Genomic DNA, 17,999 nt, shown 5'->3' with positions numbered 1-17,999 from the left:
CAATCACTGATGTGCTTTCCGTGACTCTAGATCAGAGTAGACTAGATTAGGTTAGAATTCCACATTGGTGATCACTGCTCTTTTTGAGATTCATCCCTGTTGTATATATTATTCCCTTTTAGTGCTGAGAAGTATTCCATTGAATGGATATACCACAGTGTGTTTCTCCATTCAACATTTGATGGACATTTGGGCTGTTTCAGTTTGGGGTCTTATGATTAAAGCTGTTGTAAACATGGGGGTTCAAGTCTCTGTGTAGAAATGTGCTTGATCTTGGGTAAATACTTACGAGAAGAATGTCTGGTAGTATGGGTACAATTTTTATGAGAAACTGCCAGTTTTCCAAATGGTTGTACTATTAGAAATTCCCACCAGCCATGTATGAGAGTTCCAGTGGCTCCATATCTTCATCAACGCTTGGTATCATCAGCCATGTTGATATTAGTCATCCTTATGGTGAACAGTGCTGTCTCGTTGTGGGTTTTAGTTTTAATTTCCCAGATGGCTTGTGGTGTTCAGCAACTTTTCATCCATTTATTGATACTTCTGATTTTTTCTTTTGTACAGTGTCTGCCCAAGTCTTTTCCAAGTTCATTTCCAAGTGGCTGATAGTCTTGCTTTTATTGAATTCTAAGAATCCTTTACATCTTCTGGATTCAAGCCCCCTTTGAGATGTGTGCTTTGTGAACATTCCTCGCTCTGGCCTGCCTTCCCATTTCCTTAACAGAGTCTTTGAAATAGTCACAGCTTTTCATTTTGATGAAATCCAATTAATAATTTTAAAAAATGGTTCATGTTTTTTGCATCCCATCTAAGAAATCTCTGCCTACCCCAAGGCTGCAAAGACTTCCTCCTATGTTCCTTCTAAGGTTTTATAATTTTTCTAAGGTTTTAAAAACTTCTAAGGTTTTATAATTTTAGCCTCTATGTTTCAGTCCACGGTCCACTTTGAGTTAATTTTGTGTGTGGCATGAGAGAAGGGTTGTCTTTTGTGTTTTCCATGTGAATGTCTAGTTTTTATGGTCCTGTTTGTGGTAAGACTGACTTTTCCCATTGAATTACTTTGGCATCTTTTATATTTTTGGATTCTATTCTGTTCCATTGATCTGTATGGCTGCCCTTACACCAACACCATGCTGTCCTGGTTACTATGTAGTGAACGTTGTACAGCACTTACTATGTACCAGGCACGGTTCTAGATGCTTTGCATATAGTCATAATTTAATCCTCATAACATCTCCATGGGTACACAGAGGCTCAGAGAGGTTGAGCAGCCTGCCCAAGGTCACGTGGTGGCAGAAAGAGCATTCAGGTCCAGGCAGACTGGTTCCAGACTCTTGTTCTGACCCCCTGCACGGTCCTGCCTCTCATCACTGGCACATATAGATTTATCAAAAGGAAATATGCTGTCTCCCAAGGCTTTCTTTCCTTTGGGTGAGGCGCTGGCACAAGGGCAGAGAGAAGAAGGAGACAGGAGTCCTGACCCTTGGGGAACCTTCTGGGTTGAACTGTGACCTCCCCCAAAAAGATATGTTGAAGTCCTGACCCCTGGTACCTCAGAATGTGCCTTTGTTTGGAAATCAGGTCTTTACAGAGGTCATCAAAGCCAATGAGGACACGATGGCTGGCCCTAAACCCACGTGACTGGTGCCCTTATAACAAGGGGAAGTTTGGACAGACGCACGCACAGGGAGAACACCAGCTGAGGATGAAGGTAGGGGTCAGGCTGATGCTTCTGCCAGCCGAGGAACACCACGGATTGCCGGCAAAGCACCAGACGCTGGGGGAGGGGCCTGGAACAGACACTGTCTCCAGGTCTTAGAAGGAATCTGCCCTCTGCCACCTGGGTCTCAGACTTCAGGCCTCCAGAAAGGTGAGAATATGCATTTGCATTGTTCAGGTCCCTCTGCTCGCTGTGCTTTGTTATGCAGCTCTAGCAAACTAACGGGGAGCTCACTGCACGTTGTGTTAAATGATTAAACACATGAGGAGAGAAGGAAGGGACCCAGGGAAGGAAAATCTAAAATGTCACTTATTTCAAATGCGACTCAATGCTTCCAAATCTGACTTAAGCGCATTTATAGTATTTTACAGATATTACTTTGAATTTCATACTACTATGAATTTTGTAGGCAGACATCTGCCTAGGTTGTATTCTTTGTTTACACCTACGGATAAAGGGCATGAAACATTTGGTGGCTGGCAGAATTCCTGACATTTCAGGGGCTGCAGAGCCCTGTAAGGGTTCATTCCTCGACAAGATCCTAAGGGAGGCCCTGTTCTTCCTGTCCTTCCAGGCCAGGCCTCTTCTGCTCTGCTCTTCCCATGAAGTCAGTCTCTGCCTGGCTTGATGTGTTCCTGAGCGCAGGGGCCACTGTTGGCCTCCAGAAGAGGAAGGGCTGTCCTTGGGGGAGGGGAAAAGGAAGGGGAGTGGAGAGGAGGGGGAAGGGTGGGGAGGAGGAGGACAGGGGAGGGGAGAGGACAGAAGAAAAGGAGAGGAGAGAAGAGAAAAGGAGAGAAGAGAAAAGAAAAGAAAGGAAAGGAAAAGAGAAAAGAAGAGGAAAAGAAAAGAAAAGAAAAGAAAAGAAAAGAAAAGAAAAGAGCATCTGACTTCTGTTCAGGTCATGATGTCACAGTTCATGGACTCGAGCCCTGAGTCAGGCTCTACACTGATATTCAGAGCCTGGAGCCTGCTTCAGATTCTGTTTTTCCCTCTCTCTCTCTCTGCCCCTCTCCTGCTTGTGCTCATGCTCTCTTTCTCTCAAAAATAAATAGGCAAAAAAGGGGAAGGGGAAAGGGAAGGGGGAGGGGGAGGGGGAGGGGAAAGGAAGAAATCAGGAGGGAAGAGAATGGGGGGCCAGGGTGTTGGTTCCTGGCTCCCTTTCTCCAGGCACATTTTGGCTGGCTGTGTCTCTCCACTGAAGGTCACGGCTCCCGATGGATGGCCTGCCCACCCTACAGACCCACCCACCCGAATTAATCCGTCTAATCCGTCCTCCGACCTGGCTATCTGGACAGCGCCCTCATCCCTTGAGCCTGACCACAATGCACTCCAGCAACCTGCCCCACTTCTCAGCCCCCCTCAACCTGCACCAACGCGTCTCACCGCATCCTTTCCTGTATCAGCCACCAGACACTTGACTTAGTTCACACTGCTGTTCCCGGTCTGTCCCCCGACTAGGAGCTCTCCTTCTCCTGGGCAAGGGCTTTTGTCTCCTTTGTCCACTGATGTATCCCACACACCTACACCTGTGCGGGCACAGAGTAGGGGCCCCGCCAGCACTTGCTGAGTGTTGGTGGAATGAACACTCTGGCTCCAAGTTTCATCTTCCAATTTTCTTGGAAGGCAGGAGGGCATTTTCAGCTTTTTCCACGGCTTCTGTCTGGTTCTCTTCTGGAACACTCGTAACCAACAAAAACTGTACTTGTTTGCTAGGGCTGCCGGCAAAAGGGTCACAAACTATGCGGTTTAAGTAACAGACATTTCTTCTCTCACGGTTCTGGAGGCTGGGAGTCAGAGATCAAGGTGCCAGCAGGGCCGTGCTCCCTCCGAAGGTGCAGGGAAGACTGTTCCAAGGTTGTTCTAGCTGCTGGGAGTTTCTTGCCTTCTGTAGCATGCCTTCAAAATTCACATGATGCTGTGTGTGTGTGTGTGTGTGTGTGTGTGTGTGTGTGTGTGTGTGTAAATTTCCCCCTTTTAATAAGGATGCCAATTATATTGGATTGGTGGTCCCTCTATTCCAGAATGATTTTTTCTTAACTAATTACACCTGTAATGACTACCTCCTGAGGTACCGTTAGAGCTTCAACATATAAATTCTGTGGGGATGACAATTCAACCCATAGTAATAATTAACATTTACTGAGCACCTGTCTTATGCCAAGTGCTGTGAATTACCGTATAGCTCCCATGGTAAGACCTGTGGAGGTCTTATTGTATTATCCCCACTTTCCCTTAGAGAAAACAGGGGCTCAGAGAGGTTAACTAACTGGCCCAAGGTCACCCAGCGACTGAGCTCAGGGCCATGAGCCCATGGAGCCCAAACACTCCACCATCCTGCTTGGTTGTCGGTGCCCGCTTTCTGCTCCAACAAGCACCAGATCCAGAGGCTCGAGATGCAGCTGTGAACTCTGAAGGTTTTGATTCCGAAACTGTGTGTTCGTTGGGAGGCAGAGGGGGGCGGGGGAACCAGTAGGATTCTTTTTCCCACTTGAATGCTAGGCACAGCCCATTCCTGAGTAAGAATGACTTAATGTGGATTGCGCTCCCCCTGGTTAGAAAAGGCAGTCTCCGCTTCTCGAAGGAATGAGGCTCGGGCTCCACAAGCTGCTGCCCCGCGTGTCAGCTGACACTCGGGCTCCCACGGCCTGCGTGACACACGGTGGGGGCTCGCTCAGAGTTAATGCTGCGCCAAGAAAATCGATTTGGAAAACCAGCTGTTTCTGCAAGATGCAATGATTCACAGCTGCCCAAGCCAATGAGCAGTGCCAGGAGCCAAAATTAATTGCGAATCAAATGAACAAAAATGTCTTTCTCAAGTGTCCTGGGTCCCAAAGCCATTTTAACAGACTGTCAAAAACTCGGTAAGAAGAAGAAAAATTGGAAAGTCCTTTCTGATAGGCTGCTGCCTCACAGGGCTGGACGAAACAGTGTCCGTCCGTATCTTGGGAAACAAGGTGATGAACACTTCGGAGAGGCCAAGGGGTTTAGCGAAGATTGGCTGTCAGGACTGCTGCCGTGGCCTTCATGCACACTGACGTCTGCCTCCACGACAGCTCTGTAAGGTGCTGGCTTAGTTTCCTGTGGCTGCCGTAGCGGATTAGCACAGACTCAGCGGATGAAGGAAGTCAGAAGTCTAACATGGGTCTCGTGGGGCAAAAATCACAGCTGCTGGCAGGGCTGTGTTCCTTCTGGGGGCTCTAGGGGAGAATCCGTCCCTTGCCTTTCCAGCTTCCAGAGGCCACCAGCTCTCCTTGGCTGGTGGCCCCTTCTTCTACCAGAGACAGCAACTGCCACTCCAACATCTGCTTTTGTCCCTCGTGCCCCCAACCCTGCCTCTTTCACTTTTAAGGACCCTTGTGATGACACTGGGCCACCTGGTGAGTGCAGGATGACCCCCCATCTCCAGATCGTACCTTAACCACACCGGCAAAGCCTCTTCCGCTATGTGAGGTTACATGCTTATGCTTCCAAGAATGACGACAGGGACATTTGGGGGGTGGGGACAGTATTCTTACCACATGCAGGCCTGGCTATGTCTATTTTAAAGATGACAAACAAATTCACAGATGTTGGGCAATTTTCCCCAGACCACTCAGCTGCAGGTGGGTCACTGGGCTCTGAATTCAGAGCTGCCGGGCCCTACAGCCTTAGCTCTTTCTCCCTTCTTTTTCTGAGCTCCACCTCAGACTCCCTGTGTCATGCTGGAGTCAATCTCGAGGTGCTCCAGAGATTAGGCTAAACGCTACCGTGTTAAGAACTGCTCCCAACGAACTCTTCTGCATCTCCGTTTCCTTTAGATGACACACTGGGAGGGGTGCAGATGACTGGGGCCATGTGCACAGGGCCAGGCGACAGGCTGCCAGTGCACTTCCCTTCCCATCATCGGGCTCATGTCTGCTGGACCTTCAGTGCTCGCCTTCCTGGGGCCCTCCTCCAGGAAGCCCTCCCAGGAGAGTTCATCCCAGGGCTGCACGTGGTATGTGTCTGTTTCTGGATCTTTCTCCCTAGAACGCGACGACTTCACTGGTGACCCCCTAGCACAAGCATGCTATGGGTGTGCTGGAACTGCTTGTGGAACGGATGCATGCGTGCGTGAACGACTCTACCGTGACGGCTATGAAGCCGTCACTCCCCACAGAGGGCCCGCAGGGAGGTTCCTCTGGAACACACATGCCACGTGACCACGACCCACCATGATCCACACCTGAAGGCAGGAGGCAGGCAGACTCCCAGTCTGACCCCTGCCTCTCCCAGGAGGGGGAAGTCACTTTCCCTCCTTCCTGCGATTAGCACTTCCAAGAAATGCTCTGTCAAATACTGTCAGCTTTTAGTGAAGATGATCCATGGGCCAGAGAGAGGGCACCGGAAGGAGGGCACGTGGGGTCAGGGAGACGGGGCTGGAGGCATCGTTACTCTCTCTGCTCCTCTTTCGAACCAGGGCGACCACCTGACTTTGAGGAGTGATGTGAGTGAGCGTTCCTGAGATCCCAGGTAAAGCACTTCCGGGTCCTGGGGAGCAGCGGGGGCCCTCCATGCCAGCTCTCCCCACTCCCTACTGGCTGTGCGATCCTGAGCAAGCCAGCTCTTTGGGACTTGGTTTCCTCACCTATCAGAAGATCGCGAGAGTCCTCGTAAAACCCTGCTCTCTGCAGGCGTGTTCATCACAGCCTTACTTAAGATGACAAGTGTTGACAAATGGGGTACTTAAGGCTCTGTGAGCCCACACCGTTTGCCAGGCACCGCTGGCATGTATTCACTTGTTCAATCCTGACCCCATCTCTATAAGGCAAGGGCAACGTACTTGTTAAAGAAATGAGGAAACCGAGTCACAGAGCTGTTGAATAACTTCGCCAGGGTCACGCAGCTCAAAAGGAACGGAGCTGGGGTCAGAATCCAGGCTCTGCCGTCCAGGCTCCGAAGGGGGACACCCAACAGCCCCAGCCCCACAGACAGCAGTTGGGGCACGGACGGTACCGTCGACTTCCGAAGAGCCACAACCAGCGTTAATTCCCAGGGGCGATGATCAGCATGCTTTTCTGTATACACCTTACACTCCAACAAAACGTTTCTCAGACAAGAAAATGGAAAGGAAACCAGAAAGCAATTCTGGCATGAGGTTATGTGAACAAAAGCAGGATAACTACATGTAAGAACAGAACATCCACCTGTGCACAGAAAGGCCAAGGGGAGATTTTACCAAAGGTCCTTGGGTCGTATGATTGTGGATCTCTTCTTCGGTTCTTTCTATTTTTCTGAATTCTACAAATTTACCTTAATGAGCTCATGCTGATTTCTGAAATACTTAACCAAAAAACTCCCAAAACCAACCCTGTAACTTCCTATCATTATCATTCTAGACTGACTGTGCTTTTTCACGGATCACTGTAAACACTGACAGCCACAGACTGGGGAGGGAGTCTGAAACTCAAAAGGAGAATTTTGTGTAACTCCCAGATTGTGAAGCAGTGAGGTATTTTCCTCTAAGAACAAGGCCATGGGAGAAAGCAGAGGGAGACAGAACATCAGTCCTCAACGCTTTCCTGACGTCCATTTTTAGAAGCATCTTGTTAGGATGCCCATTGAGAGCAAGAAGCAAAGTAGCGTTCTGTTAGAAGTGAGTCAGAAGTGCCACTGGGAGGCTCTGCCTGTTTGCAGAGGTCAATCCTGCCAGCAGAAGTCGGTGCACGCGAGTGGAAATAAATGAGCTTCTCCATTAAGGTCAGAGAACCTCACTCTGATTCCCCCGCCTCCTCTCTGTCCTTTGGAAGCGAGCCCCATCGTGCACTACGTGTCCAAAATGTGAGGCACGGACCTCACCCCAACAAGGTAGAAGAGAATCCGACAGCTCATCAAAGGGGAAACCGAAGCTCAGACAGGTTGAAAGCATTGTCTAGCATCACACGGCCAAGAAGTTCCAGAACCAGGACTCAAGCCTAGTTTGGTCTGATTGCCAGGCCTGTGCGGTTTCTGCTAAATTGTGAAACTGCCAACTTCCTCCCTACAGTGTGTTTATTGTGCATCTTTGAGGTTGACAGTGATGAGTTCTGTGTCTTCTTTTGGACACTTTTGCTTCTTGTTAAACTCTTTTTTAAAAATGTTTATTCATTTATTTTTGAGAGAGAGAGAGAGAGGGAGAGGGAGAGGGAGAGGGAGAGGGAGAGAGACCACAAGTGGGGACAGGGCAGAGAGAGAGGGAGAGAGAATTACACACAGGCTCCATGCTGTCAGCACAGAACCCAAAGCGGGGGCTCCATCCCACAAACCACGAGGTCACAACTTGAGACGAATCAAGAGTCAGATGCTTAACTGACTGAACCATCCCAGCGTCCCCTTTGCTTATTATAAAGTCACTCTCTGTTACACTGATCGACGGGAATGTCTTTTCTCCTTTCTTTTCTCTCCAAAGTCCTACATGTTTGGGGTACAAAGGTGACAGCTAATGCTTTAGAAACACTTTTAAAGTCATGGCAATGGACCCGAGGCTCACAGGGACTCTCGCTTGGACCCTCAGGGAGAAATGGCCCTTTCCACTGGGTGTTGATCACACTGTATCATCTGTGACCAGGTGAGAGTTCTAAGAAGGGAGCTATTTATTAAAAGAAAGATAACAGGGGAGCAAAATATAGATGAGAATATTCTCTAGACAGGTAAAACATCATGAGTTGCATGATAAACTCCTAAAATTCAGGTAACTTTGGAGAGACAAAGGACATGCTCCTTTAAAGGCCAGCACAGGGGCGCCTGGGTGGCGCAGTCGGTTAAGCGTCCGACTTCAGCCAGGTCACGATCTCGCGGTCCGTGAGTTCGAGCCCCGCGTCAGGCTCTGGGCTGATGGCTCAGAGCCTGGAGCCTGTTTCTGATTCTGTGTCTCCCTCTCTCTCTGCCCCTCCCCCATTCATGCTCTGTCTCTCTCTGTCCCAAAAATAAATAAAAAATGAAAAAAAAAAAAAATGAAAAAAAAAAAAATGAAAAAAAAAAAAAAAAAAAGATAAAGGCCAGCACATTTATGGTCTGGGGGTCCCCACAGCGCTATGCACCCCCTATGACGTTCTCAGGAATAACCGGTCAGTTCACTTACAGAGAAGATGGCGGCCAAAGTCTCAATGCCACCGGTGCTCAAGGTGATGTATGGGATCTTTTCCGGAGGGACCCCAGCTGTCCCAAAGATGCTATTGGTGTAGAACCAAATCTATAACAAAGAGAAGAAAAACAAGGGAGGAGAGTCAGTGAAAGGCATCTATTTCCCAAATTAAGTTCAGGTCCAAGGTGGTCTCTGAGATTCACAGCTGCATCCAGAGTGGAGCTGTATGATGTGGCCAACTATGTGTTTTATTCCTGCTCCCTCCTCTCCCCTTTGTTCATCACTAACAGAACGACCACACTGGGGGCAACACGTGCTCAGCCGATGGTGGCAATGAGATAGGAACAGAAATGTTGGTGAGGCTTCTTGGAAGTCTCCTTAAAATGAGCTTTCCATCAAGGACGTGTGATCCCATTTTTTGCCCTTCCTCCCTTCTGCTGCCAAGATGGTGAACGTGATGGCTGGAGCTTCAGCAGCCTTCTTGGATCACTAGGTGACAGGATAGCACTGCTATTAGCCCCCATGGCAACTCCGTGAGAAACACAAAAGGTCCCTGATCCACAAGATGCTTTAATGTCAACTGCTAGAAAACCGTCACAGTAAATCTATAATGGGGACAATGTGAATGGCGCTCCTAAGGGTTGTGTAACACACAATTTACAAACCTACAGATGGAGCCCCTGCTTTGAAATGCAAGCCACCTGTTCAGAGGCTAGAGTGCGAGGTTCAAAGAAGCCTGTGTCGTCACTCACTTAGAGTGATGCTGTAATTTACTAGCCAAATCTCGGCACTTTTGAGACTGTTAATAATTAGTCTAGGACAACAGACACAAATCTGGACGCCCTGGGCAAAGCAGGATGCGTGGTCCTGGGACGGCTGGGCCACCCCTCCCAACTTCCCTCATGTGTGGGGGTTTCTGCCACTGGAGACCAAACCTAATCCTAACGACACTCACGGGACCTCTGACAATCACTGTCTGGAGGTTGGAGACCTGGCTCCATGCTGAGGTGGCTGTGTGACCTCAAGCAATGACCTCTGTCCTGCTGGGCTTCCTTCTCCTCCTCAAAGAGGAGAGGGTATCAGGAATTGGGTAAGAATTGTCACTGCTCATTATTAAAGTTTTGGGTCCAGGGGCTGGACACGGGTCATTTGTGTTCTCCCAATCCCAACCGTTCCTCAAAGAGCAAGGGTTTGCTAGAGGACAGAAACCTGTGCTGTCCTTTCCATGACATCTGACGGGGAAACCCACTGTGTGAAGGGCCTCAGAAGCATTGACACACTGATCGTTATTAAGAAACATTAGAGCTCTGGCTATAACTTGTCAGGCCCGAGCGCAGCCTCTTACTTTGTGTTTGGAAAGAGCTCTTGTTTCTACAGATTTGTCTTGTTACCAGCATTTGTTTACCAAAAAAAATTTCGTGCCTCGGGGGAGAAGACAGAATTTAGGACCTGCACCCATATATGCAGATGGATTATGTTTTAGCGACAGGAGTAATTCTTCATAAAGTTACAGGCAACGCTCAGAGCCCAGTAAAAAGGACCGCATGCGTTTCTGTGAGTTTGTGGGACTTGATGCATCTCTGGGCGAAATGCGTTTCAATGCTCCCGTAAGACAAGGACCCTCTCCCCTGTGCCTGCTCGCACTTGACTGAGCTGAGAAATTAGAATTTTACATTCTACTTTTGCTTTCACATTCACAGAGTACACACGTGGCTCCTGATAAATTCATTAGTTCCTATAGCTCTTGGGGCTGTGACAGAAGCCAAAATTATTCCAGAAAGCCTCAGTCCTCGCTGGATTTGTTTGTATGATCTCCACTCCCTTTTGAAGGTTCACTGTGACCCCCAGCAGATCTGCAGGGCTGGATGAGAGGAGCAGAAACGCCTTTACCCAAAGTCACTGATTTCTGACAGCCAAGGCTCCATGGCCCCTTCCATCCCCCGGCAACCATGCGGACATCACGGTATTCTCAGCCTCAGTCTGGACCCTAGAGCTGCCAGCCTCGGACCCCGCTGGATTTGTGTTCTCCCGCAGAAGCGGTGCCCGGCTTGCCCCGGGGTCTCCTTCCTGGCTTCTCACACCCCCTGCAACCCCCTTCCCTGCTTCCAATTCCCCCTGTAGCCTCGGGCTTCCCCAGAGGGGGTTAAACGTTAGCAAAGGGAATCATTTGCATAAAATTACAAGCTCAAGGTGGGGAGTCATTTCATATATAAATGTACCTATTCATTGATAGGCAGAAATCGGCCCGAGGACCACCTCCCCCAGTCCAGGGCCCGTGAGGTGTTCCTGCTGGGCTGGCCCCGTCCCTGGAGGGGTGCGGGGGTGGGGTGGGGGGTGAGGTCTGCGCATCTTCGTGCTGGCTCCCAAAGCCATTGCTCTCCCCCTGAATCACCTTCCAGAGCAGGAAGGTAACGGCCTCTGAGGTTTATCTTCCTGCACTGAGGTTTATCTGATCAGGCAGTTTGAGGGCGTCGACGACCCAGAAGTACCAGGAAAGGTGGAGCGTGTCCCACAGCAAACCCTCCCGCAGAGGGTGCTTTGTGTTGACCTCATCCTTGACATAGTCAGGTTCTCAGGTGGCCGACCGTCTCCTCCCCCAGAGAAGGACTGGAAGGACAGCAATCTGGAGGCCTGCGTACCGGATCTGACCCCAGCGCGGCCCCTGGTGAACTGTGGGTCTGTAGGCAAGGGACTATGCGTCTCTAAAGAAGGGAAAAAAGATCTGGCTTTCAGGGTGGTTGCAAACAAGCTGTAAAGTGATGAAGTAAAGCGTCTTTTCTAGAGCTGGTGTACAACAGACGGTGGGTATCATTCCAGAAGATTTCCAGGTATCCCCTGAGACACCACTGTTCTTTGGTGAAGAAACATGTCACAGTCGTGCGCATGGCTTGGGGAGGAAGTACTTTAGGGTCTGCTTCGCAGCCTGGAGAGGGGGGCGCAGGCCTCCTGACTGCCTGCCTCGGATGCCCCAAAGCCCTCCTCCTTAACTCCCGACACTGCGTGTTAGAGACAAAGCATAGCACCATAATCACGTTCAACTCTCTCAACAGCTTGTGCAGGTGACAGTGTGGTCAGAGAGACCACACACAGCCCGTCGCACCAGAGCAGAGTGCAGACCCAGGCCTGTTCCCTTCCTGCCCCACAGTCCTTCCTGCTGCACGGGCTTTGCTGGGCTGTTAGCGCAGCTGGCTAACTGGAAATGCCTCCTCTAGCCATCATCTCCCCCGGAATCCCATATATGCCCAGGGCCCTGCCTGCAGCTGGCCTCCTCCTGAGAGAGGCGTTTTAACCCATCTCTCTGGCTAACCCTTCAGGAACAAGAAACCACCTGATTTGCCTTTGCCCGGAACAAGGCGATTCTGGCAGAGTATGGGCTCAACACGTGCTCGCAGGGGGTGGTCACCAAATAGTGGCTCCCCCAAACATGTCTGTGTCCCAATCCCAGGAGCCTGTGAATATGTTACACTACCTGGCACAGGAGCTCTGAAGATGTGGTTAAGTTTAGGGGTCCTGACAAGGGGAAGTTATCCTGGATTATCTAGGTGAGCTGGAAATGGAGTCATGAGGGTCCTTATAGGACGGAGTTCAGAGAGAGAAGGCACAAAGGTGGGAGCAGAGGTCAGAGAGAGAAAGAGAGCTGTCAACACACAGGTTGTCTCCACCAATGGTGACGCACGGGATCTACGCTGAAGGATAGAAGACAAAGGACATCTCGTCGTTTACTGAACACTAGCTCCCAGGGATGGCACCAGTGCTGGACCTACTGTAGGGCAGGGACCTCCTTTCCCTTCATTTCCTACTCCCATTCAGGAACACGACTGTCTCTCAGCCCAAGGGACAAGGAATCACATAAGGAATGAAGGGCCCTTGGAAGGAAACACTCATGTGCTCACATGCGCCCCCGCTGGGCTCTCTGTGCACCCGCGGGAAGCTTGTGTCCCCTCTGCTCTGTCCATGCAGGGAGGGACCCGTGGAGTTGGGGCTGGGGTTGCTTCCTCTTCCTGTTGACTGGGGAGGTGCCTTGAATCTGGGAATGCAGAATTCATGGCAACTTCTGGGGTCACAACCTCTAATCCTGCTCCACCTGGAGTAGAGGAGACATTGTGATCCCCGTCTATCCGACTCCTGTGCCAGTCTCTCTAACCTGCTCTGAATTTCAGAGGGGAGAAAAGGCTCATATATTGTACCCCCAAATCTATCATCTACGTGTTCTAATTCCATCCTCACACAACCCAGTGGGGTAGGTGTCTTGCCCCCATTTAACAGATGAGGAAAGTGAGGCTCGGCCCAGTGAGGGCTACACGGCCAAGAGTGGCAGAGCTGGGATGTGGGCTCAGGTCCTTCCAACCCTTTCCTGCTCTCTGCTGCCTCTGCTTGCCCTCCTGAGGTGGAATGGGGTGAGGGTTCCATCGGGGGCTGGAAGGGAGCAGGTGCATCCTGGGAAAGGATAACAACATGCTCTGCAGCAAAGAGAAGCAGACCCCCTGCTCTCCAGAGAATTCTAGAGCCCAGACCCCAGTCTTCGCAGAGCTGGTGCATCCAGAGCTCAAGTGTCACCGTTCGTTGCCATCAGGGCCCCTTGGACCTGACCATGGATGTGCAGGAATGAGCGAGTGACTCCCCCGCCTCTCCTGGGCCACTTCACACCCTGATGAGCATCGCTGGATGACCTGATGGGGCGCCTCCAGCACTCAGCAAGGAGGGGCTTCCTCCCAATCCCCTCACTCTTTCTATTTGGAAATCCAGAAAGATACGAAATAAGGACTCAAATTTTAAGGGTGGCCAGAACATGCTAGCTTGTAAAAGCTTTTCTAAGAGTGTTGGATTTCCTATCTTGCTCCTTCCTTTACAGGTAAAAACATAACCCCACCCTGACCCAGCCCTCAACCAGCTGATACTGCCTTTGAGTCATGTCCCCAGTCACATCTCAGTGACCAAGGGCAGAGGGGTTAAGCTTCTAACCTGGGTTCCAGGGCTGGGAGGTGGGGGTGTGGGCTGGAACCCAGGCGCCCGGGGTCTCAGGGCAGGGCAGCTCTGTGCTGAGAACTTTATAGACATCCTTTCGTCCATCTTCCTGCCATCATATGGGGGGGGGCACTTTACAGCTGGGGAAACTGAGGCACGGAGCAGTCGTGGCAACTTTCCCCTTAGCCTGCAAGTTCAGAGCTGGGGGTTGAACACCACAGACTCCAGGACATGTCCTCTTGACCAGAATGCTGGGGCAGCCACGCAAAGGGCCTCCGTGCAGCATTCTCCCCATCTGGGGACATCGCAAATCCTTTCAGTGAAGGGTCTCAGTTACGGAGGTAACAGAACATTCAATCCTTCTAATTTGAGTTAGGACGTTATTTGGGAAGAAACTTCAAAAACAAAAGCTATTTACAATGCTTCTCAACCTGTGATTAGAAGTTTTGTGCAAGACAGGATTTGGCCTGCAGCGTTCCTGACGATGGGTCGACAAAGGAGACAGACCATCAGAGGGCTCCGGGCTCCCCCGGGGGAAGGCATCATGTCTAAGGCCTTCTTCCTCCCTCCCTCCACCCTCCCAGCCTTGCCTCCCTGCCATTTGGTTCTTTATGGAGGGGACGTCTGGTGCTCTGTCAGGCACGGCAGGTGCACCACACAGGGGAACAGCACACACGTGTCCTTGCCCTCACAAATCTGGTGTAGCAGCAAAGGGATGCGTTACACAGCAGTTGTACAGGTGACAGACCCGAGGGACACAGAGCTGCCCGGGAACGCTGTGACGCTTGGGCACCCGCCAAGTGGACCAACCCGGGAGGCCGTGAAACGCCGCCGAGGGTCCAGAATGGGCATCACCAGGCTAATTTGCAGCCTGCGCCCTGAGCCTCTCCACTCTTGTTTTGCATCCATTTCTAACAAGCTCCAGCGCCTTGTTTCCCAGCCAAGACCGCATGGTGGGAGCAGCCAAGTTTGCAAAAGAGTGGCATCGAGAGAGGGAAGAACACGGCGTTAGAAACAGTCTTGCTGATAAGGGCAAGGGGAGGGGAGATGGAACGTAAGCTCAACGGTTACCATCTGTGACATGTTCCACGTACATAACTTCCTATCAACCCCCACAGAAGCTCTGCAGACTGAGCATTAATATCCCCCGTTTTCATAATAGGAAACCGAGGCCCAGATGAGTCGGTATGATTGGCTTCCTCTGTTCAAGAGGGAAGGAGTCCAGAGGAAGGAAGGGCAACCCCAGGTGTCGATAACGATACTATAATCCTGGGTATTCCAGAACATTCAGGAAGTCTCAAGAAAACTGGTTTTCCTGCAGCAGGTGTGACAATGGTGTCGGTCCAATTCTCAACCCAAGCATTTGATGGAAGCAGCCCCCTCCCTGCCCCTGTTCTTCTCACCTCTCCCCACTCTCTCCCAGTGTTCAGGTGCCTCCCATGTGCCATGGGCAGTTCTGGGTGCTGGAGACCCAGGGACCATGAGAGGTGGCCTTCCCTCACGAGGACAGTCACGGGGAGGGGAGGGACAGCTGTGGGTGTAGGAGCTGCTGTGACCACCCCAGGGAAGGGGAGGGAGTCTGTAACCAGGAGGCTCCTTGCTGGTGAGAGACTGAACATTCACACACAAGTCTGGTTTTCATGCAACAAACTGTTCAGGAAGAAGGCAGCTGCATAAAATGAAGGATTTAAGTCTAATTTTAGAGGAGGGAATTTGAAAGCCATTGTGAGAAGGAGGAAAAAAGAATCCAGTGCTGAAAAGGAATTTAGAAACAATTAAATGTTAAATCCAACTTTAGCCTGATTTCTAAGCTTTGTGGAATCTATTCATTGATTCTGTTAGCAAAAATGTACTGAGCAATTTGTAACGTTGGTTTAACCCAGTAATTCTCCACTGGGGGCAATTTTACCCCAGGGGACATTTGGCAACATCTGAAGACATTTTTGGTTGTCACAACTGGTGGGGTAGGTTATCATCTAATGGGCAGAGGCCAGGGATGCCGCAGAACATTCTGTAGTACCCAGGACAGCTCCCCCACCACCTGCCCCAGGACAAGGAATTTTCCAGCCCCCAGTGTGCAGGGTGCTGAGGCTGAGAGCTGCTGGTTTAGTGCAGGTGCCTGGCTCTTAGGAGCTGGGCTGGCCAAGCCTGGGCAGGGGCTCCAGGGCAGAAGACCTGGAACCAGGACGTGTGAGTTTGACAGCACGGGCACCCCTCCTATTGTGACCCTGAGCGTGTCCTTGGCCCTCTGTAAACCTCAGTTTCCTCCTCTACAAAATGGGGATGGCACCACTTCCTGCAGGACATTTGGGGCTGGAATAAAGTGACAAATAGGACATACCTAGCAGTATTTGTGACGTCTTAAACCACAGACCACGTCCCCCAAATAACTTCTGGCAAAATGAAGGGAATAAAGCAAGTTTTGAAGGGCATTTCAAGATTTTCATCTGTGTTAGCATTCTTTCTTGGCCCCATGCAATATTTGGATTTGGGGGCAAGAGGTGCAGGGGCAGAGTCTGGACCGGGGCCCAGGACAGCTGGGCTCTGACACCGAGATTGCTGCTGGCCAGTGTTTGTCCTTTTGTACGTAAAACAGAAGAGGTAAGACTTGTCTTGCTGGCTGCCTACGGATGACCTGGGGACACAGTCCAGTGTCCCATATGGGGATGCTCTGAGGGGGCCTTAGGGGCCTTCCCTGCTCAGGGCTTAAGCAGCCAAACCTTGTGCCCAAATGGCTGGGACTCAAATCCCCTTTCTACCATTTGTAGCTATGTGACTTAGGGAAAGTCTCCCAGTGTCTCTGTGCCTAACAGTGCTGTGTAACTCACAGGACTGCCATGGGGACAACTTCTGGCCCATGCTAAGTGCTAAGTGAAGGTGTGCTTTATTATTATTACAGCTGAGCAGACAGAGGCTGGGTGAGGGGAAGTGACTGGCCTAGGTTTCCCACTGCAGGTTTGTGGCCACAGTGAGACAGAAAGCCAGGCCTCTGGATACTGGGCCAGAGCATGTTGCTCTATGTCAAATTCAGCATGCCAAGCTACAAGTGTTACTTCTGACATAAAGATTAGAAATAATCCTAAAACAGCAAGAAATAGATGAAGATTATCTCAACATAATAAAGGCCATCCTGGAGAAGCCCAGAGCTAACGTCCTACTCCACTGACATCATATTATGATATCGCCACACTCATCAAACCGAGAGCCTTCCCTCTAAGATCAGGAACGAGACAAAGATGCCCGCTCTCGCTGCCTCTATTCAACATAGTACTGGAGGTCCTCGCCCGGGCAATTAGACAAGAAAAAGAAAAGGCACCCAATTCAGAAAGGAAGAAGTAAAAGCATCACTGTTTGCAAATGACATGATCTTATATGTAGAAAACCCCAAAGATCGTGTGCATGCACACACACACACACACACACACGCACAAATTGTTAAAACTAATAATCAAATTCAGTAAAGTTGCAGGATACAGAACATACAAAAATCAGTCATGTTTTTATATACTAACAATGAATTACAAAAGGGAAATTAAAATAATTCTAGGAGCTCCTGGGTGACTCAGTCAGTTAAGTGTCTGACTTCAGCTCAGATCATGATCTCACGGTTTGCGAGTTTGAGCCCCGAGTCGGGCTCTGTGCTGACAGCTCAGAGCCTGGAGCCTGCTTTGGATTCTGTGTCTCCCGCTCTCTCTGCCTCTCCACTGCTGGTGCTCAGTCTCTCTCTGTCTCTCAAAAATAAATAAATGTTAAAAAAAATGAAAAAAAATTCTATTTATAATAACATCAAAAAATACTTAGGAATAAAGTTAAGTAAGGAAATGAAAGACTTTTACACTGTAAACTATAAAACATTATGAAAGAAATTAAATACACAAATAAGTGGAAAAATATTCCATTCATGGACTGGAAGATTTAATATTGTCCAAATGGCCACCCCACCCAAAATGATCTACAGATTCAATGCCTTCCATGCCATCCCCATCAAAATCCCAATGGCATATTTTCCAGAAATAGAAAAAAAAATCCTAAAATTCATATGGAACCATAAAAGACAATGAAGAGCCAAAAGAATCTTGAAAATGAACAAAACTGGAGGCATCCCATTTCCTCTTTTCAAAAGATATTACAAAGTGACAGTAGTTAAAACAGTGTGATACTGGCATAAAGACAGGCATCCAAACTGATGGGATAGAACAGAGAGCCCAGAGATAAACTCATTGATGCTCA

General features: G+C 49.8%; 1 protein-coding gene across 3 annotated transcripts in view; it reads right to left on the bottom strand.

Moving 5' to 3' along the window:
• SLC2A9 (solute carrier family 2 member 9) overlaps nt 1-17,999 on the bottom strand; it is a 256,914-nt gene that overhangs the window by 64,316 nt on the left and 174,599 nt on the right. For all 3 annotated transcript variants that reach the window (XM_043572969.1, XM_043572968.1, XM_043572967.1), the window contains one exon: nt 8,802-8,912. In XM_043572969.1, coding sequence (XP_043428904.1) covers nt 8,802-8,912 — 111 coding nt within the window. The remainder of the gene's footprint in view (nt 1-8,801; nt 8,913-17,999) is intronic.

This window comes from Prionailurus bengalensis, chromosome B1 (assembly GCF_016509475.1).
Source record: "Prionailurus bengalensis isolate Pbe53 chromosome B1, Fcat_Pben_1.1_paternal_pri, whole genome shotgun sequence".
NCBI lineage: Eukaryota > Metazoa > Chordata > Mammalia > Carnivora > Felidae > Prionailurus > Prionailurus bengalensis.
Note: the sequence above shows the minus strand (reverse complement) of the source record. Positions and strands in the feature narration are given on the sequence as shown.